At 36.9% G+C, this 27,250-nt stretch overlaps 2 protein-coding genes and 1 long non-coding RNA gene across 18 annotated transcripts in view; 2 read left to right on the top strand and 1 right to left on the bottom strand.

Annotated features, from left to right (window-relative positions):
* cuedc1a (CUE domain containing 1a) overlaps window positions 1-27,250 on the top strand; it is a 529,149-nt gene that overhangs the window by 380,109 nt on the left and 121,790 nt on the right. The gene's annotated exons all lie outside the window — the stretch shown is intronic.
* The window catches only part of msi2a (musashi RNA-binding protein 2a), a 285,008-nt gene that overhangs the window by 2,288 nt on the left and 255,470 nt on the right, over window positions 1-27,250 (top strand). For 10 of the 16 annotated variants that reach the window (XR_015500172.1, XR_015500169.1, XR_015500170.1 and 7 more), the window contains 2 exon segments: window positions 1,494-1,578; window positions 7,329-7,370. Coding sequence is in view for 11 of the 16 variants with exons in the window: in XM_087268677.1 (XP_087124803.1) it covers window positions 1,494-1,578; window positions 7,329-7,370 (127 nt within the window). In the remaining 5 variants the exon portion in view is untranslated. 16 annotated transcript variants of the gene reach the window in all.
* LOC147842174 (uncharacterized) lies at window positions 2,589-5,532 on the bottom strand. Its single transcript, XR_015501481.1, has 2 exons — window positions 4,598-5,532; window positions 2,589-4,400 (listed from the first exon to the last, which is right to left on the bottom strand). It is a non-coding gene; the product is annotated as an uncharacterized LOC147842174 (long non-coding RNA).

A 27,250-nucleotide genomic window follows, 5' to 3' on the forward strand; every position in this document is an offset into this window, starting at 1 on the left:
ACACTACTATTGACTTTTGTTGTTTCTATTATACCACTTGTCTAAGAACCTTTTGAATCTCATATAAAAAGCATTAGCTGAATTTATTGTGCTCAACTCACACAATTTCTGAACTTTGCACAGAGAAAAATAATACAGATAAAAGGTACCAAAGACTGTAGAGTCTGAAAATGAGAGTTGGGATTTGAATGGCTGTTGAAAAAAGCAGCAAACTTAAACTTAATTTTGCCAGATTATGATTAGAATAGTTCATATTACAGAATTTGTCATTTCCAGTATGTATGGACTGCACGATATTTGGAAAAAAAAGAATGTTGCGTACATATATATTACAATACGAATTTAATTTCATACGTCTGCATAAAACAAGCAAATTTGCAAGCATAGATGGATGCAGTAGAACAAAGAAACTTTTTTTTATTGTTGTTTTATAGTTTTCTGTGGAGTGTAAGAACAAACCTTTATCAAGTAACATTGTATTGTCTTCATTGTATAAATAAATAAAATGAAATATTCATTAAATCTCTAAACTTTAGAATTTCTTGCTTAAAATTTGCTTGATATATTTAGTCAAAGTTCCATAAAACACGTCTAAATGAAAGTCTTTCACTCTGTTTTGGTTTTGCGATGACTCCACAAATCACGTTCTGAAATGTGTTTCTTACTTCCTAGTCATTGTAATCACGACTCAACATTGCAGGTTCTGCGATATCAATTTTAAAACAAGTGTACTTGTGCTTAATGTGGTCCATCATGTGTTTGTACAGCGTATGTATATGAGTTTTGGTCAAATATGACATCTCATTTTGGATTTTGAATTAAATACAATTTACAAAAGTAATGTTGTATACTCAAATGTTTATTAGATGCAAGTTTTTAACCTTAATGCTTGTGTTTTGAAAAAATATGAAAATCAAATCAAAAATCAAACTTTTTCGGTATAACAAATGGGTAATTATGTTTTAAAATAAAGTAATATACATAATTTGACAAGTACTAAATGAAATGTGTAAATGAGCATGCTATTATCATTACTATTATTAAATTAATACAAATTGCTAAAGATTTCTTGCTGACAGATGGGCAAAAGGCTATGTATAAACATTTAAAATGACTGTAATTATTATTTTGGGCTGCACTTTGATCCTTAGAGTCTTTTAAAATGTCATTAAATGTTGAGTTAAATATGACTGACAATATTTTTGGATATGTAAACCTCTTTTTTTCATCTTTGACCCATATACTTACTTCAAGGGCATAGAAACGGTTTGTAAGATGTAGCAGCGACACATTAAGCCATTGAAAAGTTATAATTATCTCTCAAAAACAAGTGGAAATTTCTGAAAATGTCATAATGATTGCAACACCCCTGCCTTCACAGAGCGTATCAGCGAAACATACAAGAGTGCTTTTTGTCTGCTGTCACCATTTTTTCCTGCCTCTTCTGTGGTTATCTCCTGACCTTCACTGTGTTTCGTGTTTTTATTCCACAGAGGGTTTGGCTTCATCACGTTTGCAGATGTTTCCAGTGTAGATAAAGTCTTAGCTCAACCACACCACGAATTAGACTCCAAGACGGTATGTATCACTTCATAACGTTTGGTTCCTGTAACCGTGAGAATAGAGTGTGCGCGCATTGAAACAGATGTCATTCAGATGAAGTTCTTTCCCACAGAGTTTTTCATTTCCTTTCTCATCTCTGTTTATTTCCTGTGTCTTTATTAAATTGTTGCTTTTTCATAGGCTAGAGTGGACTGAGTTTTACGCACTTGCATATCAGGGATTAACAGCATGGACAGCCTAAGGGCAGTGTGCAAGATATTGGAAGAGATGTAAACAAACATTTGGATTTAATTTAGTGATAGTACATGGATAATCAGAATTTCAAGAATGATTTGTGATGATCTAAAAATGTCAGCAAGGCAAGTTAAAGGGATAGTTCACCCAAAACTGATAAATCTGTCATTTACTCTCCATTCACTTTGTCAAAAAACCTGTTGATGTTTTTTTTTCTGTGCTGTTAATGATGTCATAAATACAGTATTATTGCTGTAATTGATTTACAGTAGGCAACACGATAGTTCAGTGGTTAGCATTGTCGCCTCCTAGCAAAAAGAGTCCCGGCTGGGCCAGTTGGCATTTCCGTGTGGAGTTTGCATGTTTTCCCTGTGTTGGTGTGGATTTCCTCTGTGTGTTTCGGTTTCCCCCACAGTCCAAAGACATGCAATGCAGGTGAATTGAATAAACTAAATTAGCCATCGTGTATGTGTGTGAATGTGTGTATGGATGTTTCCCAGTACTGGGTTAAAGCCAGAAGGGCATCCGCTGTGTAAAACATATACTTGATAAGTTGGCGGTTCATTCCACTGTGGTGATCGCTCTTATCGGCGCCGTTATTTGTAACTTTAAATGGGTTTGCAAACCTGTGTACTCTTCATGTACAGCTTTTTCCTCAGACTTCCGCCGTTTGCAGTTCCCGCGGTCACAAAAGCCACCCGTCATCCCACATCCCGGGTTGTGTGCGCACGTCCCTCCATTTGGAAATAATGAACTTGCACGACCCTACATTAGTTAATAGCCTCAGAAGAACCGTCAGAAGAAATGTCAAAATTAAGAGTTTTTCCTTAAACCAAACTAAATAATCTGCCAGTGGGAATAATCTGCCAAAGTGAAATGTTTTTTTTTTTCGCTTTGAAATTTAGATTTTGAGACTAGAATGAAAATAAAAATTATAAGAATTAATTTTTTTGCATTAATCATATAAATTTAATACAATTTTTTAGCTTTTGTCAACTATAATTCAGACTCAGCATTGCATATCTTTGATGTGACTATTGTCGATGCGCACATTGCGATATCGATGCTGAAACGAAACATTGTGCAACCCTAGTTTGAAACCACTTGGGGGTAAATAAATTGTAAATGTTCATTTTTGGGTGAACTGTCCCTTTAAGTTGGCATCTATGTAGATGGTGTTTAGACTGACATTCAATCAAGAATTCAATCAAGCCAAAATCTGTGGAAAAAAAACTCAAAGGTAAGTTTTATAAACTGATCCAATCTCATCCTGAACTGAAAGGACACACTCGGATTTCCCCTTTCTTTCCGGGCATGTACTTCCCACCCACATGGATTTGATGTTTCATTTTGCACGTCTTCATATATTGAACTGTCATTCTGTACTAGATTTAATTTAAACTCTGTTCGCTCAGCTCACTTTTTGTATTTTTTTTCAGTTGTGTACAGATTTAAAATCAAACTATGCTGTTTAAAAAAAAAAAAAAAAAGACCCCTAGAGGTGATGAAAATGTGAACATTCGTAATGGAAATATATAGTTACATCAGTCAGTTTGCTGGCATTCTGAAAATGACACTTTTTGTTGATTTCTTTAGTATGTTTAGTTTAAATTTAAAAAAAGAAACTTAAATGTCAGACAAACTGCGCCGAACACCTGGAGCGACTACACCACACGCTGTCTTCATTCTCCCAGTCTTCTGTGCTCCAGAAACACTCGCGTGTCTAACGCTGTCTGTAAATCTGACGGTAATGAATAATTACGACTGGCAGTGAGGTTTCAGGGCTGTGCTGTGTGTCGCTCGTATTCAGCTGAAATCAGATTTCTGTGAGCTTTTTATCGCAGTAGGGGGTTGTTATCTCGTCTTCTGCAATCAGTGCTGAGTTTTGTACAGTGTACAAGAACAGTAAACACTTTGAGTGATGTCTTTTTGAAGAGGAACTTTTGGGAGAGGATGCGTGTACCAGGCATTTTTGAAAAATCATAGGCTTAAAACTCTGTGAACTGTCTAGTAAGATGGCATTCTAGGAACTTCTGCCACAGTGAGACACACTGAGCTGTTTTGGAGGAGTTTGGGTAAAAGCTAGTTCAGGTTTTTTGTTTTTGTAAGAAATGGGTCTCACTAGTCCACTTCACATCTAGCATTAAAGGGATGGTTCACATCAAAAGGTACATTTGCTCTGTGTACCTACCCTCAGGCCATCTAAGATGTAGGTGACTTTCTTTTTCAGTGAATCATTAAATATATGTAGATGAAATCAAAGCTCTTGGTGATTCAAAAATGCAGTCTTAAAGGAACTTTTTTGGAAATAGGCAAATTTTATAAGTCACTTTAAGTAAAACAAGAGTTATTGCCAGCCCTACAGGATAATAAAACAACTTCTAATTTTCTGCCAGTTTTGACACAAAATGTAACTAAAGAAGAATCCAGCTTTTAAATAGAAAAATTATTTGAAAGCCTTTATTTTAAATTAAGCGAGATGCTATTGGTCTTATCCGCTTCAATCATGTATGCTAAGCTAAAAGTGCGACTGCCAGACTCAAAGGCAGCATCCGAAATTGCCTACTATTCAGTAGGTACTTGAATTTAAATATGCTACTCCACTGTTAAAAACGTATGTTCTATACCAGGGGTGTCCAAACTTGGTGCTGGAAGGCCAGTGTCCTGGAGAGTTTAGCTTTAAACCTAATCAAACGCACCTAATCTACCAAATCAAGCTTTTACTAGATATACTAGAAACTTATTGGCAGGTGTATTGAAGCAAGTTGGAGGTAAACTTAGCAGGACCAAGTTTGGACACCACTGTTCTGTAAAGTATAAATGTGAGAAGTATGAATGGAACTAGGATGTACTACATCCACCATTTTGTCATGATCACTTGAACTACTCATGTCAGTTGCATCATGGGATAGCATAGCGTGCATCAGATGCGTACTTCAAAATCTCCCCAGAAGTAGTAGGTAAGCAAGGTACTTCTCGACTTTTGTTTTTCGAATTCTATAAATACTACTCGTCTCGCTTACTGTTTTTAGTGTACTATATAGTATGGTAGTTTGCGTTTTTTTTTTTTTTTTCTCCCAGATGCAGCCCAAGATTGAATCCTAACTGCTGAACTCTAGGGGAGTTCAATTTAGAAAAAAAAAAAGTGTTCCTATAAATCTTTAATGGCCTGAGGTTCAAATTTTTAAGGATGCGGCAAATTTTCTGACGAAAAAAAAAAAGTTTTTTAGCTGAAAGGGGAAACATTGCCAAAAATGAGCTGGGAAGAAAAGGTTAAGCTGCATCACATTGACCGGTGCACTGGTTTCACTCTCCTTTCACATGTAGTCACTGGGCGATGTGAAGAATCTTTCACACTGGACGAGGAAATCTCTGCGCTATGAAACCCATTCATTTCAATGCGCTATGAAAAGGCCGTTTAGTTGCTCCATTGACCAAAGTGCAAGAGCAACAGAGTTTGGTCAAAGTTCAAATTAACTTAATATTCTTCTCTGTCGATATTCCAATCATGAAATTATTCCCATCATATACTTATCAATGGATGAAGTGTACATGCTCACCAAAATGGAAAGTGCACTCAATTAACATGCTGACAGGACATTTATTTATGGTATACTTGGTTCTGCTGCTTGCAATCGGACTACTGTGCTGTCATGACAATGCTGGTAAAATAACACCTCTCCCACTCATTTACTGTCAAAAAAATTTGTTTTTTTTTATTGGCTTTGTGTTTTTAAAAAAAAAATCAGTACAATCTTAAGCAAAATGATTAAAAACAATTGTTTAGTTAAACTTTCTCTAAGATTTATGAATAAATAATTTGGTGCAACAGAGCTTATTGAGAACTTGGTCTTAGATGCATCTCCTGTGATTTGGCATTTAAAGAAAAATGAAAAACTTTGACCATTTTTTTATGGTTGAGTAAGTTTACTTGTATTTTGTGTAAATGTTATATAATTGGTTGTGCTTTTGGTCCTCTTACACTGGTATTTAACATTGTCCACTTGTGATCAGATGCGCCAAAAAAGATGTTAACACCAGATTTAAACGAGGCCACTATCTGAAAGCAATAAAAGGCTACTAACACATTAAATTGTTACTGCTGAGATGGGAGAAGCTCAGTAATTGCTTCATCTTGAGATACACAGGACTTTATTTACACAACGTATGCTCGAGTCTAAATTACATATTGGCTTAATAACTGCTGTCTGCTGTTTTATTTAGATTATCACTAGGTTTTAAGATCTATATTTTTTTAATGTCTGTTATTAGATTGTCTGGCTGAATGGCTGTGACCACAGCTGTTTTGACTGATCTAGCACCAGCAGTGTTAGCATAACCTCTGTTTGTACTAATAGGACTAATAAGTGATGACCTCTGAGGTTTCCATAAATGCAGCGTATCGATTTGATTGGAAATCAGACAACTGGATCATTTGTGAATGAATAAACTCAAAACCCTGAGCCTTTATTTATAGACCTGGTAAACCCTCAAATAGCATTCAGTTTATCTGTACATTAATCAGAATGGGATGTTTGCTCTCAGGCTGTAGAGGAAAAAATAGGCTCCTAATTTCTTCTGATTTGAAATTCAAAGCGTAATATTGTTTCTGCTCACATAGGCTTGTTTCTATGGAGTAATTGAGGTTGAATTGGTTAAGCCTCAGGCTAATTGCTAAAACGAATCGCTACATGAAATTCATCACCGAGAAGGTTTCCATACCCAGGTGTTACAAAATTCATCTCTCTAATTGACCTGATTTGGGGAGATAACAATCACAGCTCAGTCAAATGGAATTATGGGAGAAAAAAAGGTGAAGTTCAGTGAACATCAGTGTGTCATTTCAGAGAATAATTATGCTCCTGGCATCCTAGCGAAAGAACACATCTATATTTTAGATGGCCAATATATTCATATAAACAACACTCGTGTAGAATAAGCAGAGAAATGACTCCTTGTCCAGCAAAACAGTGTGTGTGTGTTTTATTTAGAAAGACTCTGTGTCTGTAATGATACACACTTATATGCTGCAAAGCCCTCAGGCAAACGTTCAAATCTACACTAGGAGTTTTGCTACAATCTGAAGTCTTTGCCTTGCTGAACATGGACAAGTAATTTCCTGCAAGAGCCCAATTTCGATCTGTTTATGTTTTTCCTCTTGACTACGTCTGGCTGTATGAGATTGTTCGAAACTCCTCTTTATAAGAGGCTGTATTAAGGCGAAGGCAAGACAGTGTGACACTGGAGCATGAAATAGTTTCTCTGATAATTCTTTCTGTCTGCACACCTTCAGCAGATGGAGCACAAACTTAAATTAACAAGATGACAAGCCAAAGAGTTAATGTCATCCTTCTAGTGTGGCCCATCCATGCTCGTAATTTTTCATTCCAAAGCTCGATGGCGTTGATTATTTCTCAAAGTGTGAAAGGCTTTATTGTAATGAATTTAGCTCTGGGTAACTGCATTCAAATATGACTTTGCTTTTTTTCCCCATCATCATCATCATTCTTTCTTTCTCTGTTTGTGCACAGATTGATCCTAAGGTCGCCTTTCCTCGACGTGCTCAACCCAAGGTCAGACTTTCCAAACTTTTGCTGACGCTTTTGCTTTTCAAATGTTTTGTTTTGTGCTGCAGACCTATGCATTGTAGTGCGGTCAGTGATGCGTGTGTCCATCTGAAGTGATTTGCAGGGATTTGTGGGTAGTGCTCTTGATTAAGTGTCAGTGTGTTGGTCTCTTTTGTGCTAATGCAGTTCTTCCTCTTTGCTCTGTAAATTGGTCTGAAGCTCAGAGTGTCCGCCCAAGTGCTGCTGTCCACTCTGCCAGGTTCCTTCTTTTTTGTCCCACAACAAACACAGATCGATAATGGATTTTTTTTTCTTTTTTCTTGGTTTTGAGTGCCTCAGATGACTTTTTTTCTTAGCTGAATGGCTCAGGTTTCAGACAGGAGGAAAGTGCTCTGATCCAGGGCATGTCTTCGAAATCTGTTGGCATGCATTTCCAAAATTTCCAGACAGTTCTTTCCCCTTCCTTATTTGCCAGTTTTGGTCTCTTAACCTTTTCTTTTGCAACATCAAGAACGGCTCAGACGTTCCCCCCACCTCCTCCGGTCCCTGGATTCCTGTTGAAACAAAGAAAATACATTTTGCTCCAAGGCAGCACTGTTATTTTTTTTTTAACGTTTGTTTTTTTTGTTGGACCCCCTAAACAATATGAACTCCCCTGCAGACGGCAGGTTATGAGAACTGAATTGTCAATTTCAGGGAGACACGGACAGGTTTCTCTCTCTCTCTTGTACCATTTGCAGTGTCTTTTTCTTATAACACAAAGGCAGATAAAGGCTAATACACTTCTGTAGTGTTATTTTCTAAGCAAACATAAAAAAGCAAAGTGCATAACTGCAGAAAGAACTGTATTTATTTTAGTGTGAAGCAGAGAACATGAATTTTAAGGGATCTTAAGGCAATAGGATTAAGGCAGATCTATTGGCAATGCACTGGCTTTTTTTTTTTTTGTATGTAAAATTGATTTTAGACCGCAAGCAGTCAGCTAATCGTTCTTGTCACACATCTTGCCTGCACTCTGCAGAAACGGTGGTGCCTGTGTTTATTTCTCAGTGTGAGGTCCATGTCCGCTGGAGAACAAGAGAATTTTTTGTGCCATGATTGTGGCTCTTATGTTGTTTATGGACTCTTTGTACATGTTCCGTGTTATTGGAGATTGAAGTTTGTATGGAGGTTTGGAGAAATGTCATCTGTGTCGTTTGTATTAGAGTTACGAAAAGGTGTGGTGGCTTTAATGAGTCTTAGGCAGTGGACTTCTCCTTTGGGTCATCCGCTTTCAGATAGGTTTTTCGTAATTGTCATGTCTGAGGCTACATTTTATTAGAAAAAAAAAAAATCACATTCACGTGACATTTACAAAAACAGTGCACATTTGTAGATCCACAAAATTGCTGTATTCCAAAAGTGCTGTGTTAAATATGCCAGGCCAATATTTGGCGCTGTTACCTTGTTAGCAAACAGCACCTGTATTGAAGTGACGTTTTGCCATTGGTGGCTCAGAGCTGGTGTGTATGTTTTCTAAACATGTAATATTCCAGCCTGATCTCACGAGAAAACGTAGGTATTTTATGTTTTGCCAGTTTAGTTGCTAATTCGTACCAGTTCAGTCGTACGAAATTATACGATTTTAAAATGAAGGTTTGGCACCTAACCCCACCCGTAAACCCAACCGTCATTGGGGCATGAGCAAATCGTACTAAATTGTACATATTAGATTGTACGAATTCATACGAATTAGCCACAAAATAAAGTTACGAATTGCCGTGAGATTGTGTTGAATATTCGTATACATGACATTGTCATTTTTAAAGACTCTTGTTTTCAAATGTTTACATTAGGGGTTGTGCAGATTAGTTGATTTGGTTGACATTGATGCTCTGCCATGACGCTTTTTGATTGACGTCGACTAGTTGTGCTGTGCAGGTCACATGGTTCTGCCATGAACCATGACAGGGGTGTAACATGAAGGATGCGTAACTTGTAGTAGAGGCGTAACTTGAAGTTATCGAGAGATGTGAAAACTAAGTTGTCTTATAATCTTAAACCCAACTGCCATTATTATTTACGTGTACACCATCCCCAAGCCCAATTGTCACAGTTATTAACTTGTACACCTACCACAATCTTAAAACCAACCACCATCATTATTAACGTATACACCTTCTCCAACCCCAAACCCAACCTTCACAGGTATTAACTTGTACACCTTCCACAATCTTAAACCCAACCACCATCATTATTAACGTGTACACCTCCAAAAACAGTTATTAACATGCACACCTAAAACAATTTCTTAATCCAACCTTCATACTTATCAACGTTTACTCCTACTTTACTGTACAGCCATGAGTTTTGGAGGATTTCGTACTGGACTCACTCATCCATTGTAGCTGTTATTTGCAACTGTCATGACAAAATGGATGAAGTCAGCAAATAGAGTTGCTAAATGAATGAATTTAATATATCAAATGAATAGGTTGTGGATAAATTTGGAGTAAATGCATGAAAAAATTTGCTGAAAATGTTCTCTAAGTATTTCCGCCATCTTGCCAACAACATCTCGTGTGACATCTCGCTTTGTTCAATGGGATCTCAATAACTGCAAGTTACACCTCTACTACAAGTTGAACCCCCTTCATGTTAAGCCCGTCTTGCAGTGCGCAGACAGATAAACTTGCTTACACCCAAATATAGGTTCACTGCCCTCAGATAATTCAAATTAATTACATTTTTTTTTATTTTTGTCAGCATCAATTCACATAAACTTTGGGTGAACTTTAAATCATCAAACAGGTGTCAGCCAGTTAGATTGCTCCATGCATCTGCTCTAGAGCATTTATTAGCTTATATGTTTATGCAACATTGTAAAAGTATTGTGATTGGCTTTTGCCCTCTGCAAATTGTAGATGCTGATGTGTTTCAAAATTTGCAGAAACTGTGAAGTGTGCCGTGAACTTCATAGCATGTTTAAATATCATCCCAGGTGAACGTGGTAAAGATATACGCAGTAAGGAGACATCTGAAAACCAAGATGAGCCAGTAACCACGAAAAAATTTTGGCTCGCATCATCCTTGCGTTAAAGCGTTAAATATATGAGCAGAACTTTGACAGTAGCCATCCAAAGATGCAAATTAAATTTATGCACAAAACTGGAATATCGCATAAAACATTTGCGAATAAAACACCGATTTGATGCAACGAGTGTAAGAGAACAAAAACGTCACTTACTGATAAATTTCCGCCAAGTATCAAAAGAAAAATGGATGTTGTTGAGGATTTGTTATCAAATGATCTGTTAAAAGCACGTGACTTTTTTTATTTTATTTTATTTCGTAAATGCGTTTCCATCGTAGTTTATGCACATTTTTTCTCATCGGATAAAGTTTATCCTACTCAATTGTGTGTATAATGTTTTTTTTTTTTCCTCTGCATTTTTAAAATTTAGATGCATCTTATAACATTTTACAACTTATAACAACACTGTAATTGTGATAATACTTTGGGTTTCATATTTACATTTATTGTAAATAAATGTACAAAAGTATATTTACTTTTTTATCCTACAATACTTTTTGTTGTGTTACTATTTAAATGTGTTCCTTTTTTGCTCTGACAATGTAGCTGTTTTCTATGGTACTGTTTACTTTGTTATTTGCACAACAGCACAAAGTACTGTGTATAGTGTTCAGCAGGAAAAAAACTGTACTGTCAAAGATTTGTTTTTATGAATTGAAATGCTGTGCTACTTAGTTTTAAGCAGAAGGAAAACCAGTACTGTATTTTATTTGTCAGATTTTGTGCAGCTGTTATTTTTTTGCAGCTTTGTAAACAGGGAGGGAAACCCCTGTGTTTGAATTAAATTTTGCTCAAAATGTTTAATAAAGTTTTAATACGGTGTGATATTATAAAATGTGATATTTTGCCCATATCCCCTAGCCTTACTCCTTTCCTCCTCATTCCCGTCTATGAGGAGCTGAACTTCGTATCAGTGCATGAGAAAGATCGTGTTCGCTCCGCGCTCAACTAAAGTGTTTTTTTTTATATATATATAATTTTTAATATATATAATTTTTGTCTATGCATTGCGCAACACAACGAATTAATTATGAAATTCGTTGCCAATGCTTTTAGTAATCGGATTTTTATCGTTTTAATTGATTCGTTGTTGCAGCCCTAGTTTGCAATATTCCAAAATGTGCATAAAAGTAGGTGGATGGAAACGCAACTAGTGAGACCGCTTTAGGCTGTCTTTATGCGTTATGTTATTATGAAATACTTTGCCATAAATTGGTGTGCTTTGTGCTGATAATGTATACATTATTTTTGCACTAAAAATATTTGTTATTGTTACATTCGTAGTAGAATGTGCAGTGTTTAGTGTGATGACTGCCATAATTTTGCACTAAAATTATCAGATTTTTGCATTTTTCAGTCCAAAATGCTGTTGTCATGTAAACAAACAGGCAAAACGCATTAAAAAGAAAATCCTGTTTTTGGCTGAAAACTTTATTTAACAGCTCCCGAGAATGTCTACATAAGATGCAAGACTGTTCATTCTGTCTTTTACTGCAAACATTAGTCTTCAAAATGGGTTGACCGTTGAGTGACCGTTTTCTCCTGAGAATTTTCCCAGCCAACATTTGTTGACGGCGTTGTGTCACACTGCGATATCACAACAAATCATGGCGTGTCCCAACATGATTTTAATTGCCAGTGGGACTGTAGCCTCTTGTGTCGTTAAAAGAACTTTGAAAGCTTGTTATGAAAATGGAAGCTAGTCTGGAGTCTCTTCAGAAGAGGTGACCAGCGTGATTAACGGTTTCCTGTCTGCCTCATTAGCATGTGCTGAGAACTGCCACTCAGCTTTAAGTTGTCCCTGATTACTAGAACTTGTGTGCGCTGGCTGTAGAAGACGACCGTTTAGAAGTGCTTCCATTTTTAAGGTCATTTCTGGCTTTAAAAAGAATAGAGGTTCAGCAAAGTTCAGTGTTTCCTATGGGGTATGAAGCCTTTTAAAGTACGGCGCAGGTGTTTCAACCAAACTCTTGAAAATGTGTACTTAACCATACAGCGATTTAGGCTTTTATTATTTATGACTTTGAGCTTTTATTAATTTGCTTAAACTTTTTTGGCCAATTTATTCAGCAGAGCCGACTCCATTAAAATCATTCATTTGCAGATTGTCTTTATGTTTTAGCAACAGGGAGTCATTGCAGCTTGAATTGATTGTGGTTTGAGGCTGAATTTGAGTACTGTATTATAATATAGTTTTTATATTTAGTTCAGGTGTCTTACTGTGTTTCTGTTCTGGTTAGTAAGTAACATAGAAACACAATTGATCAGAATCAGATTTTAAAGTGAAAACATGTTTTATATATATTTTTTAACTATATCCTTGCACTTGAAGACAGGTTCTCACAGCAAGTGAACTGCACTCAGTTTAATGAAGTACATTAGACATTGTCACTTTATAGCCTTTGATGAAAGCCTTTGTCATTAAAGGTTTGACATCCAGTGGTTGAACTAGGTATTGCACTCCCGGTTCAAAACACATGCAAGCGCAGGAGCACCAACAGGAGCAAGCCTGATTTTCAAGCCTAAAGGCTGATTTAAGGCTGATTTAAGTTGTGTTCTAAATAAAAGCAACGGCACGCGATAGAATGAATATTAAATTTCTAATCAAACCCTCAAAATTATATTTTAGAAACTGCTTCAGCAGTTTAAACAACAGGATAAACAGACATTGATCACATTAGGTACACCTTACGTGCCTTATTCCGTGTTAAATGCTAATAATGTGAACTTATTAATATAAAAGAAAAAAAGAAAAACAGGACATCTGCAATACAGAATATTTTGGTTTCAAAATCTCAAACCAGTGACCTTGCTACCCATTGTGCCACCATGATGCCCTCATTTAGCATGTACATTTAATAATGTTAACGAGATTTAATATGTATTAATTAGATTATAAACATACCATTTCGTTGGAGTGCAGAGTGCGCACTGTGGTCTGTGGTTCTGAAAGGTGTATTTAAATTTCTGTCATGTTTTGTCTGGTGCAAATAGCCAAATTGCTTGTCACTGACTGTAACCCTGTGTCTTAACAACACGCTACATGACGAGGTTTGCAATGTAACCTACTCATCTAATGTTGTTTACATTTATAATGTTTATATTATTTGCTAATTAATAACCTCATGTGAAACTCTAAAGCTGCATCTCATTTCAGAGGCTGCTACTGTCCACCTGAGGTCTCGTATACTCTGAAAGCCTTCATGACTGAATGAAATGCGCAGTTTTCCATCAAGGCAAAATAAGGTGCTGAAATATAATTGGCTAAACTTGCATTGGGTGGGTTAAAGGGACCAATGCACATTTTCAAAGCAGAATATCTGACTTCAACATTGTTTCTCAGATAAACAAGTATGTTCACTTTGCATGTTTCTTAAATATCTGCAAACATATTATGATATTTTTATGCTTTAGAAGAGTTAACTTACATAAAGCACCTTTGAATGTACTGTGTAATAGACATTACAATTGTTTCACTATTATATATTGTTTTTCATTTTGAGTTTCAAGTTTCAGCAGTGACATTTGCAGAAAATGTCTTTGTGAATTGGATAGTAGTTTGTTATCATAAAAAAATGCCTTTTGTTATGTATTGTGTCTGTTTGGGACACTATGAGAAGTTACTTTCCATTCTTTTTGTTTTCTCCTTTTTAACTCAGGGGTTTTCTGCTGTTAAAGGTACCAGTAAATGAATGCTGACCTCTAATTCTCTCATCAATGCTTTTGCTCTCTCTCTCTGAGTCATTTTTTTCAGTTATGTCTGTCAAGAAACGGTCCTACTGCAGCTGCGCTTGTGCATGTGTGATACTGCAGTTTCTAAAGTAAAACTCTCAGTTCTGTTTCCATCTTTAAAAAGGCAAAAAACACCCTGAAGTGTAAATACAGCCCTCCAGCAGTGCGTGTGTCTGGCTTGTGTGGGTTTTAGTTAAGAAAAGAAACGCGCTTTAAAAATGGCACCGCAAAGCAGACAGGACGCCCATCGACTTTTTTCACAGAAAACAAGAAACAATCCGATATCTGGCAAAGGCAGCCCGGATCATCGAGAGGGAAAAGTCAATCAATCAGCACTGAGCTGATGGGATCACGGTATCAGGACACCTCACTCTCACCTCATGGTAGAAAAGACTGTAACGGCTCCAAACAAGTGGCGAGGGGAGGGTGTCGCAGCTTCTGTTGTGAAATGATTTGTGGAAGAGATATAGGAGAGCGTAAATGTAGTAGATGAGCTCAGTTGAAGCAGAGGCCTAGCGATGACAAAAGTGTCTGTGTTATTACGCAGATGGAGCTAGTTTGAGTGCAGCTTACATAATTTCTTCGTCTTTTTCCCTCCCCCTCTTCCCTTCATCACCTCCCGTCATCACCACCACATTTATCTCTATAAATAAAGTGGCAAATGACCAGAAATAAATTGGCATATATTTGGATATGTAATATAACCAAGACATAGTTCACTCCAAAATAGATATGTTCATCATTACCCTCATGTTGTTCCAAACATGAGTGGCATTCTTTTTTTCCTGTGGAAGGCATAATATATTGCAATGTTTATATTTTGATAATGTCTAGACAATGTAAGCCATTGGGGGATAAATGTAGATTGGAACTTGCTGAAAATAAGTAATGCAATGCCTTGCAGGATGTGGGTTTTTGCAGATTTCAGGTATTTTTAAACTAATCCCACGGGTAGTGGAATTTCTGGAATATCATGGAGTTTTAAAAGGTCCACTCCAGACGTTGAAATTCGGGGGAATCTTTTTTTATATTTTTTTTTATTACTTTTGTCCAATTTGTGGTATATCAGGGATTTTTATTTTTATATATGATGTTTAATTTGTTTTCCCAATTGTCCTGATGATTTATTCAGTGCCATTTTACTACTTTCCCACTTGTCAGCTATAGCAGTCACTTGAATCAAACACAGTCACCATCTGTTCAAACGTCTCATGAACATCATACTGGTCATACATGTCATCAGAACAAAAAAGGGGTTTTAGCTATAATGCTAGTTAGCTAATAGGGATGCTCATAATAGCTTATTCATCGTTAACCGTGAGGGTGGGTTTTTAACCGATTAATGCTATCAGGTAACGATTAAAAATGTTGCATAAATGTGCAAGACATTTGTTAACTTGCGGGATGGTAACACTTGCAACCACACGTGTTTACAGACATAATTTGTCAAAAAAGCAAAATGAAAGAAGTGTCAGACACAAAATAGACACATCAATTATTCTTTTTTTAAAAATGAAATAATTTAATATTCATCTGACCAGTTAACTGTTAATATTTGATTTATGGGCAGTTGTCAGTTGGCTAAATTAACCAGAAAGAGCATCCCCACTAGCTACACAGTAAATATTGCTGTAATATTACTGGCAATTTTGCTTAGTTTAACAAAACAAATGTTAATAAAATAATTTGTTAATTTTTACAGCAACCAAAATTGCCATTAATACTGCAAATTTTACAACATAATTTTTTTTTACAGTGTATTTGACTAGGCTAGATACTCAATACTGACAAGCCCATTCCATTTTAATAAGGCAATTTAATCAAACTTTAACACTTTTTCCTAAACTGCAGTGTGACGACACACAATAAAATAGGTTGTTCTTCTGCTTGTTGATTATAATAGGGCAAGGAAATTCAGGTTTTTAATTAGTGAAAAGTAAAGGTATTTTAAAAATTGGTTTATAGTGGCAACCCTGAATGCGGATGTCTTTTTTTTTAATAGGATTCATTTGGAGTTAAAATTATTTTATTAATATTTAATTGTTTGTATATTTATTTATATGTTTTTAAATTGTAAGTTGTAATTTTTAGCTTAACTATCACTTTAAGAGTTTATTTGTAAGCTCAGCAGACTGACCCGTCCCACTCTGCAGTGAATGGTTCACCTCATCTCTAGGGTTTTTGTTGTTGTTTGGGGGTGCACCTGCTATGGATTTCAGGTAACACTTGTCTTGAGCTTGGGTTTAAGGGTCTGGACTGCTTTAAAGTGTTCCTGCAGTGCACACACCGAGAGCATGCTCTCTGCTAATCAGGCTGATCAGTCTCTGGGCTGCTGGACTCACTGTGCTGATGAATCATGCTCAGGCCACCACACAATCTGCAGCTGCACAATTCTGCAGAAACTTCAGCAGAATTCAAGTCTCACACAATCGCCTTACGTCAGTTTCTGCCTTTCCTTTTTGCTCAACAAGAAACAGAATTTGCAGCCCTCTCTTTCTTTTGCAATGTCATAGTTTTTTTCTGTTTTGGAACAGAATATTCAGGGAGAAAATTTAATATGGGCTTGATTTTTATCCATCAATTGACCATTCGCAAACTCTGCCCCACTTCTCCATGTCCAACATGCTTTTAGTGGCAGCCATATCAATTTTTGTGCTCTCCCCAGGGAAATAGAGAATAATTTCTGAAAAAAAAATGACAAAAGGGGACATGTGCAATATCAATAGAAGAGGGTAATTCAGGATGTGAGCAGAACTCGAAATGGGGAGAAAAAAACATAAGATTGAGGTCCAGCCTTCAAGTCTAGTGACAGGCAGTTTGGATAATTTGAATAATTAAATATTACTTTGATTCACTGACAATTCACAAACACATGCAAATAGTGGCATCTCGAACAAGACAAACCTATACATGCATCCAAGAAATGATTATAGACCGTAAAGATTAGTTCGTTGTTAGTCTGGATCTCCAGGGTATGTAGTTTAAGCTCATCTCAGCTGTCATCTTCAGAGTCCTCAGGTAGTTCTTTTGCCATGTCACATCTCAATAAGCTAAATTATGCAGGCTGTGTTGGTCCAATAGCAGAAAAGATTAATTCATCATTCTCAAGTCCTCGCTTTAAGTCATTATTTTAGTAATTGTGACCGTGAATCGTTGATTGACTGACTGTGATCTGTCCTTACAAACGTATACATTTCCTTCACTTCTCTAGGTTTTGAGAGAGGATAAATTTGTATATTGCCCAGCCGTTCTGGGTGTTTTAAGTACTACACGAGCAAATTTGTCATGTTAATTGCTAGGGATGTAACGGTATCAGAATTTCACGGTACGGTAATACCTCGGTATGAATGTCACGGTACGGTATTTATTGAATCATTTACAGGAAAAAACAAAACTTATGAAAATACTCCAAAAACGTGCCAGAAGTGTCAATGACATACAAATTAGCCATCTATCTATAAGCTTTGAAACAGGAACTTCAATTTTAATAACAAAAAAAAATTAAACCATGTAAAAAAAAATAAAGTTTCAATTTAGTATTGTTGAAAACTCATCACATTCAACATTTAATCACTCACTCACTTAGTCGATTCTTAAAACTGATACTCAGCAAAAGAGAGGCTGTGTTTCGTATTTTCACTGAAATTGAAAGGAGGCAGTTGTTATCGGCTCCGTTTTGTTATAAATATCCACACAGTGAAGATGACGCTCATCTTATGCAGCACGACACCTCAACATGTCTGCTGTCTAAGTTGCTAATATTAAAATGAAAATAGGCAGTTCCTTAAATCATGTTTACATTTTATTGTTGAGAAAGTGAAACAACGAAGCCAGGGTGATGTGAATGAAGTTATAAAGTACACTGTTCCCTTTGAAGATTTACCCGTGTCCTCGGTATAGTCTGCTTTTCCATATCAAACTGAGAAGAAGAGACTGCAGCCTTGATCAAACTTGCGAAGTCTGAACTTACACGGAGAGAATGCAGGACTGAACTGTGCGTGTTAGGCTACTTAATATTCAGGAAAAGCCCCAATCAGAGAGGCGAACGTCTGCAGCCCCGCCTCCGCTTTTAGATGTCTCCGTTTTCCATCATCCACAATGAGACGGAGCAGCAGCGTTTCAGAATGAAAACGGCCTCTCCAGCTTTTTCGAAACGCTCCGTTTTCGGCGCTCGAGAACTCCGGCGTAGTGTGGACGGTTGGCGTAACCGTAGCAAAACTTATGCGTTTTCAGGCTAAGGCGCATTAGTGTAAACGGGGCCTTAGAGTGTTCCAGCTCTTTTCATCCCCGCTTCTAGCAGCACACTCCATTTCCGCATTACTGGATCTGTAGCGACAACAGACCGCAAGGGATGATGGTCAAGCATGGGCTGATGGGAATTGTAGTTTTCGCTACCTCCCGTTCGAATCATTCGCCTGAGCAAATTTTCTCAGAAGACCTATAGTTTTACCGAGTCATGCGACTTCGGTAATATCGAAAAAAATTAATATTGCGGTATGACGGTATTTACCATACCGTTACATCCCTATTAATTGCCAATCTAACTGTTTCCTGATGCTTGTCCAACAACATGGCAAACTGCGATGGTGCGCAGAATATTGACGTTATGATTGGCTGGATCGACTGGCGATTGGTCAATTAAGCTAGATCAGTTTGAAGGCAATTGTGGAACTTTTGCTTTAAAAAATAGTTTGGCCAAAAAAGAAAATTTGATGTTAATTGATTGACAGCCCATAACTCATAACCAGCAGATGCCCTTCCAGCTACATCCCAGTGGAAGACGCTCCTTCACGCTCATACACAATAGCCTATTTATTTTATTCAATTTACCTACAGCGCATGTCTTTGGACTGTGGGGTAAACCTACGTGAACACGGATAGAACATGCAAACTCCACCTACTAATGCCAACTGACCCAATCGGGACTTGAACAAGGGACCATCTTGCTGTGAGGTGACAGTGCTAACCAGTGAGCCATCGTGCCACCCTCTGCTCAGAACTTAATTTGGACAACTTTAAACAGTTTTTTCAATACTTTGATTTTGTTTTTGTACCCTCAAATTCAAGATTTTCAAACATTGTTTTCTCTACCAAATATTATCCTATCTTAAGGAACTGTCGATCAATGGGAAGCCTGTTTCTTTAGCTTTCAGATGTAACAATCTCCATAAAATAAAATTGACACTTTTATAATTAGTTTTGTGCTGCATGTTTTGTAGTATTGTTCCTTCTCTGTGTTCAAAATTCTGCTGTAATGCTGTAGTTGGTTGTTGCTTCCCTCGGACGATAAAGGCTGTGAGATAAAAACAGGTGTGCAGTGAATCTACACAGATAAAAATGAAGGACAGCTGACTCCTCACTCTCATTCAGGCATGTTATTCTACTGCTGTGTTACTCAAACCAGGCTGAGTTATGATTGTGTCCTCCTCCAGGACCAACATTTGCATGCAATGTAAAATCAGCAAAGCATAGACTGAGGTGATTTGCCTGTATGGTTACTGTGTGGTTACTCTCTGATTTTCTTCTGTGTCTCTCCTTTTTATTTCAGTAGTCATCTCCTCCTCCTCCTTTGCTGTGATCTTGCTGTGGGCCTTTTCATCTGGTGTGTGTCAGTGTGTTGTTGCGCTATTTTCGAGGAGATGTATTTTGGAACTGTCTGAACATGACTCATGATGTACATGATTCTGTCTGTCTTTCTCATTGTGAAGTGTTTGTGTTTGTATTAGCTTCAGATGCAGTCATCTTAAAGAGGCAGTTCGCTTTAAAATCAGCTGTCATCATTTTCACCCCCTCATTGTTGTTCCAAGCATATTACGGAACAGGGGTTCTCAACCTTTTTACTGCGGGGCCCACTTCTTTCTCCGATACATTTTTTTTAAAGCCCACATGTCTGACATTTTCTCTAAAATTATTTATTAACAAATAATATACTAAAGTATTATTTTATTAACAAATTATATTATATTATATTATATTATATTATATTATATTATATTAAATTATATTATATTATATTATATTATATTATATTATATTATCATAACAATGTATATTTTACATTTGTTGTGCCTTTTATTATTTTCTATCAATATTTTCTAAAAAACATACTTTTATTTAAATTTAATTATATAGAAAACAAAAACTATTTTATAAATAATTTTATGTATTTGCATTTTTTTTTTAAACAGATTCAACGAGAACCACATGTCAACAGGGATATTGCAGAAGACCAGCTTCTGCTTTAAACTTCACAGACTAAATTTACTATTTAAAAATATACTCTCAAATGTAAAATACAGTAAAACACCCAAAATCTGTTGAAACGCATCGATCTGATGGCGGCTGGGTTTGCAGCTGGATATTTTTTGGAGATCGCTGACAGGAACGATGAACAGCTCTGCCAGAGCATCTGAAGCTAAAATGCAAGATTGTTTTACTTAATATGGCAGAAACTCTTTTAAGTCCCACTAGATCCTCCTGTATGGGCGCACGTTCACACAAAAATACAGAAAGAGACACTTTCACTTCACGCATATTTTATGAATAAACATACTGATGTGTAGTAGTTGCAGACGCAATTATGAGGCTGTTTTTGCGCAGAGTTTGAAGAAATCAATCAGAGAACAGGAGAGTGCATTACTTCGATCATTTTAATTAAGCATATTATAATGCAATCCAAAAATCATAGTATAATATTGAGAGTTCATTTCAATCTGGTGGCCCACCTGCAGGATCGTTGAGGCCCACTAGTGGGCTGCGGCCCACTGGTTGAGAATCCCTGACATAGAATATGATGGTTTAAAGTTGGGCTGGGCTTTATGACAATCTCATATACTGATAATGATATATATATATATATATATATATATATATATATATATATATATATATATATATATATATATATATATATATATATATATAACTTTTTATCTATATGAACACGGAAATTTACGTTTAAAGTATACACTACATGACAAAAGTCTTGTTACCTATCCAGGTTTTTGGAGCAGCGAATAATAACTTGACTTGTACTTGATCCATTTGTCCTTTGATGATATTGTCCTTTCCTGTGGCAGTCCTCCAAGCTGGGAATCATACACTATATTCATTCTTTTTCCACTGCTCCATGACTTTATATTTTATACTGGACATTATTTCTGTTAGGAGACCAGACTTTTTTGTATAAGCATAGTCAGACCTTTCTGTCCTAATGAAATAGAAAAAATAGGGCATGATCATATTTTATTTTGGTAATACAAGCGTAATCTAGAGGCCTTTGCCTTTTATATAAGCCACTTCTGATACCAAATGATCAACTAGAAGTCAAGTTAATATTTAGTGTTCCTAAAGCTTGAATTGGCGACAAGACTTTTGTCAGGTAATGTATAGGCATATTGCACAGCCCCATTTTGAAGATTGCAGGCATTCGACACAAAACCAACAAAACATTTCTTAAAATATGTTTTTATATCCTGGAAAGGACGAAGTCATGCGAGTTTGGAATTACATGAAAGAGAGAAAATGATGTGTAAATGATTTTTCCCCCTCTCCCCCTTTAAGGCTATACTTCTAAGCCTTCACACAGGAAAGTCTTGTCTTGCAGTTGATTTTATTGAACTGGCTGTTGGTGTTCAATAGTCCACTCAGACTAGATACATGTGCTCAAAGACACTTTTCAGAGGGGCATTGTGCTCTAAGAGGTGCTATCATAGAGAGCGGCGGTCTAGGACTTTAATATCTCTGGGAAAGACTGTGGCTTGTGGCTGGAGATGTTTGAGAAACCCCTTTATGCCCCCAACACCACATGGAAAGAGGAAGCGCCTCCAAACAGAGTTTTAGAGCAATTACAGGCCGATCAATAGAGAGAGAGCAGCAATAACAGGACATTTCCACAACAGCAGGAGGGCACACAGAGAGAGCCTGATATCCGGCTGCTGGATTTGGGTTTATTAGATGGAGACGGGGGGGTTTAAGCCAAGATTTTGTCCAGTACACAGCTGCTCGATCAACCCAGATCAAGGTGATGGACCATGGGACTGATAAACAACTGGAGTCTCTCTCTCTCTTTCACCCCCCCTCCCCCCCCCCCCTCTCTCTCTCTCTATGCTTTTGTTCTGTGCTCACAGTAGACTTATGCCTTTTCTGAGGGGATTTTTGTTGTTCAGTGGCTTTTTGTACTATGAGAGATGGGAATAGATCGCAGGCTGCTCTGGGCAGAGCCACAGGGTGATTGTCTTTGACAAGTCCCTTGTCAAATCAAAGAAAAGCCGTTGCAGTGTTCCCATATCTTATGGTGTTCAGATTCATGGAGGCCTGCTGGTTTTGCCATAATTCTGGTTTGGTGCTTGGTTCTTGATTATACTTTTTTTGTGAAATACTTTTACTATTACATAAAGGACAGACACTAATTTGCTTCATTAAGGACCGTTTACTGTCATATGAAGGTTTGACATTATAAACAGTAAAACCATACATTTAGAAAGTTAAATAGATAAACATCAGTCTTTTGAGCTTTGTTTACATGATGACATTGTAGACCTTGTGTTTGAAAGTCTTCAAGACAACATTTACACACATTCGCAAAAATGGACGAAAAATGCTATAAGTATACAAGGCCAATTTTGGTGCTGTCATATTGATTGTAAACTGTAGTTTTGGGGAAGTGACTGCACTGATAAACTGGTTTCACTATAAACTGTGCTTTAATTTGTCATGGTAATAGTAAAGGCTTCTCAACACCGCGTTTCTGCACAGAACAAACTGCTGTAGCTAAACAAAGTTATGCCAACTCTGCGCTAGATTAAAGTTTCGAGCTTGTACACGAGGCTACAACCCACACACACTGAATTAACTATGGCTGAGGCTATTAACTTCTAAGGGCTTCTTTTGCCCTTAACATGTTGTGTCTTTTGTGTGCGCAATTTCGTTATTTTATTTCTTGCATGCAAATTGGGTGACGTGCACGCGGTGCGCATATGGAAATGACCGTTCAGATCCATAATATGATGCTTAGATTTATCATATGATGCTTAGATTTACATGAGACAAATACGGTTTTTATTTATTCTTATTTTCATTTGTTTATATATTTATATTTACATACATTCATTCATTTTTCTGTCATTTATTTTCAGGATAAAGTTATTAATAATGTTTAAATTCCAAAAAGATTTTTTTAAGTCCAAAGAAAAATGTACTTGTTTTTTTATTATTGTTTTGTGCTGTATTATTTGGTTGCTGAGCAGCAATAAATAACACTTTAAAATGTGAGGAGTTTTCACACTAGTTGTGTTTTAAAATTAATGAATGCGCATTAATTGTGTTAACCGTAATTATTTCTCAGACTATAATCCTACAACCAAAATCTATTACCGTGCATTCCTAGAAGAGACAATGTGGCGACAGTGACTCAGCATTCATGTCTATGTAAAATGTGCTGCGTGTGGAAGATGCGTTTCACTTTTGATTGTAATGTAAAGTAAATGTTATTGCACACTGAATATGAAAATTTTGTTCGTACGCTTTGCACATTAAAAAATAAATTCGACCTAGCGTTGTGTTAATCATATTAACACAATGCTTTTGAAACTTGTGTCCAACATAAAATAAATTTCAATCAGGTTTTATTTTGTTTTTAATTTATTTTTCTTTGTTTTTCGCATGTGAAAAGGTGATTTAAGAGGTGTTTTGACAATTCAGGGCCACCATACAAGTGAAAGGCAAACTCCAAAATGAAGTCTGAGAAACTAATCCACTTAGTCTTGCAACACAAAACCCTTTATGATAAGTTAAGTATGACCGATTCTGACAGGTGATTGCGGAAAAACTTGGAAACCAATCTTCAATACTAAAAGTTCTTTTTTTTTTTCTAATAGTTTTTTTGTTTTGCTAATTATTTTGCAGTGGATTAATACGCATCGGACTCTTTGTGCAAGGTTTGTGCGTTACAAATTTTTCTGATTTGAATACAAAAAAAACATTCAAAAATTTCTTCTGTGTAACAAAGACCTTAAGTCCACACATAGCTGAAGAAGCATTAGGAAATTCATTGTTGTGCATCTTTGGTTTGACTTGCTTTAATCTACACACCTCTGAAAACATATGTATGACTCATGTATGATGTACATGACAATGGCAGCGATGATACCCATTTTCAGAGTTATGCGTTTTCATTCTTAAAAACAACGTTGTATAAACAAATCAGCAAACCGCACAAAGATTCCTGTTTTTAGCTGAAACCGTTGCAGTAGCCCCATGGTTTTAATAGAATTGTATGCGATTGGGAATTTATCTTGAGTGCAAAAGATTTTCCCTAAAATAGTTCACATTTGGCTCAAGTAGTGCAAGCATGCGCAAGGTGTTACTGTATGTAGTTCACTTAATAGCTGCTGGTGTTTCTAATTACATGCTTTTGTGAATTTTACATAAACCCCCTTTACTCCAGGTTAAAATGAATCCAGTTTCTGGTCAGTATTCAGTAAACACACACTAAGCCACATCCATGCTTTCAGGTTACAACTGAAACTCACTGCTCTCTCCTGTTCTCTACCTGCTGTTATAATCTCTGCTGCTCCTCAAACAAAAGACAAGATTCAGTTTTCTCCTGTCTCACAGAAGTGCGCTGCCTTAATTAAATCAGTTGGTCTAACGGATTAATTAGTCTGGCTGGACGTTTGCTCATTTGGTCCTGGGAGAATTGGAGAACTATGGCTGCGTGACTGATGTGGAATCAGGTCGTCCCCAGCCCTCTGTAAACTCATTGCTGATTTGCTCATACTTCAGGTTTTTTGAAGGGTTTTAAAAGGTTCAAATCTGTGAGAATCTTCGAACTTTCATACTTTTACAGTCGATGCAACACCATTTTGTAATTACTTGCTTTATGTAAGCAGCTATGTAGACAATAATGTCAGCAGTCTTGTTTTGACTATAGACAGTAAAAAATATGGACGTAGTATCCATGACCTCACCCCTAGGTTTCTGAAGAGTGCAAATGAAGCTACAAGTGGGCATGGCAGACCGTTGCCATTTTGTTCATCGTGCCAACCAGGGGTTACCAAAAAAGCTACCATCTGTAGCTACAGATGGCTGCTAGCATTTTGCTTAGGCTTTTCTTTGGGAGAAATACCTCATTACATGCGACTCGTTTGTGTTCTGACAAAATGTGCTTGGTTGTACACTATATCAATAAAGTGTTTACTCTTTTAGAAACTATGTTGTAACACATTGAGCCACTAAGCATTGTAACTTCTGCATTGAGCACTCAGCCGGCTGTAAACACCTTTTTTCCACTGTAAATTTGGCCATTTTAACATTGGAGTCAATACAAATATTGCTCCTATGGAGCCAGGCCTAGTGTAATTTCAGTGGATTGCAGTTTCAGTTACTTTCGTATTAGCTTCACGAGGGAGAACGGGATGTTGCCGCTTGGTTTCGACACACAACACCATTTGCATGCAGTGCAGCCACTTGCAGTTGAGCATTTTAGGCATTTTTATAGTTTTAGTAGGCTTTATTTTTTGTCGCATTTTGGCAGTGAAGTTTCAGCTCTATAATAGACCGTAAATATCAAACATCTGCTATTAGATTGAGCAGCATTTACTATACAGAGCCATAGTCCACTGTCATGCTACACAGAAAATTGTGCAATATTTTAGTTGGCGCAATCCTGAAATCAAAATCCGAATCGTTCTGCAATTTGACAGCTGTTAGCTTCACGTTTTTGATTGAAAGCGCCCTCTGGCCTTCTAAGGCGATTTACTACTGATCACAGAGCCGTAGTTCTCTAACAAGCTACACAAATTTTGCACTATTTTAGTTGGCGCAATCCTGAAATCAAATGCCGAATTGTTCTGCAATTTGACAGCTGTTTGAGTTACGTTTTCGAATGAGATCACCCTCTGGCCTTCGGAGACTATTTACTATTTAATGACAGAGCCATGTTTCCCTGACCAGATGTGCGTGAGAATTGATCTTGATTTCAATGAATTGTGCAGCCCTTATGCTACTAACTTAAAACATACAATGACAATTCTTCCCATGGTTGCTGGCAGAATTCAGATTATACAGTCTTGCTTCAGCATCTTAACCTTGTATATAAATAAAAGAGCACTGTGGGATTGGGGGAACACCGTGGACTGCAGCTGTGAGCAAATCTTCTGAATGAGCTTCCAACAGCTCCTCTCCCTACGAGCGGACGGAGAGATGAGGAGCTTCATGGAGAGAGACAGTATGGCCGAAGGAGGCAAGCTGAGGTCTGTGTTTCAGCGATGAGGCGAGCTGCCGATCAGAGGGCTTATTTAGTCTGAGGAAGTAGACGTGTCTCCAGGTACATGTACATTCTTGGGTTGCACATGTACAGATGGTCTTGTGGCTTGTGGGTTTGCCTGTTCTTGAATGCGCTGGAGTTGATCTATAGCTCATGGTATGTGCACAGGATTAAACATGCCGATGGGAAAGACAAACGTAAGCCGCACAGTCAGGATGGAGATAAGTATTGCTTTTTCCTGCCCGTCGTCTCACAAAGCAAATGTTTGGACTAGCAGCTTGGTTTGGTTCATATTGCTGCTTATTCTGCCCAAAAACTGCCTACTTAGACAAGAAATGGCCATTTAGGCTACATGTAGAGCAGTTTGACTTTTTAGCTTGTTCCATGATCATAATAAAATCTATTTAATGTCATTTGGTCACTTAGGAAACATTCTATTCTGTTGTAATATTATGATTTAAATTTTTTATTAAACTGTAATAGATTTTTATTTTGATTCTTCATTTGATAGAACACTACGAGGAAGATTTTTTTGGACAAAATCTTTTGTAATAAATTAACAGGACTACACCATATTGGAAACATCTGATATTTAGGGATGCAACGATTAAACAATTTCACTATTAACCGCACTTTATTCGTCACGGTTAATTAATCTTGAATTCTTCTCAACACCGTATTTCTGCACGGAACAAAACAGCTGCAACTTAAAGTTATGCCAACTTTGCACACATGTAAAGTTCTGAGCTTGCACACAGAGACTAATATGCGCACACACAGGATTAAATACACCTGAGGCTATAAAGTAAGGGT

Source organism: Danio rerio, chromosome 10, assembly GCF_052040795.2.
Source record: "Danio rerio strain M-AB ecotype USA chromosome 10, GRCz13ab, whole genome shotgun sequence".
Taxonomy (NCBI): Eukaryota; Metazoa; Chordata; class Actinopteri; order Cypriniformes; family Danionidae; genus Danio; species Danio rerio.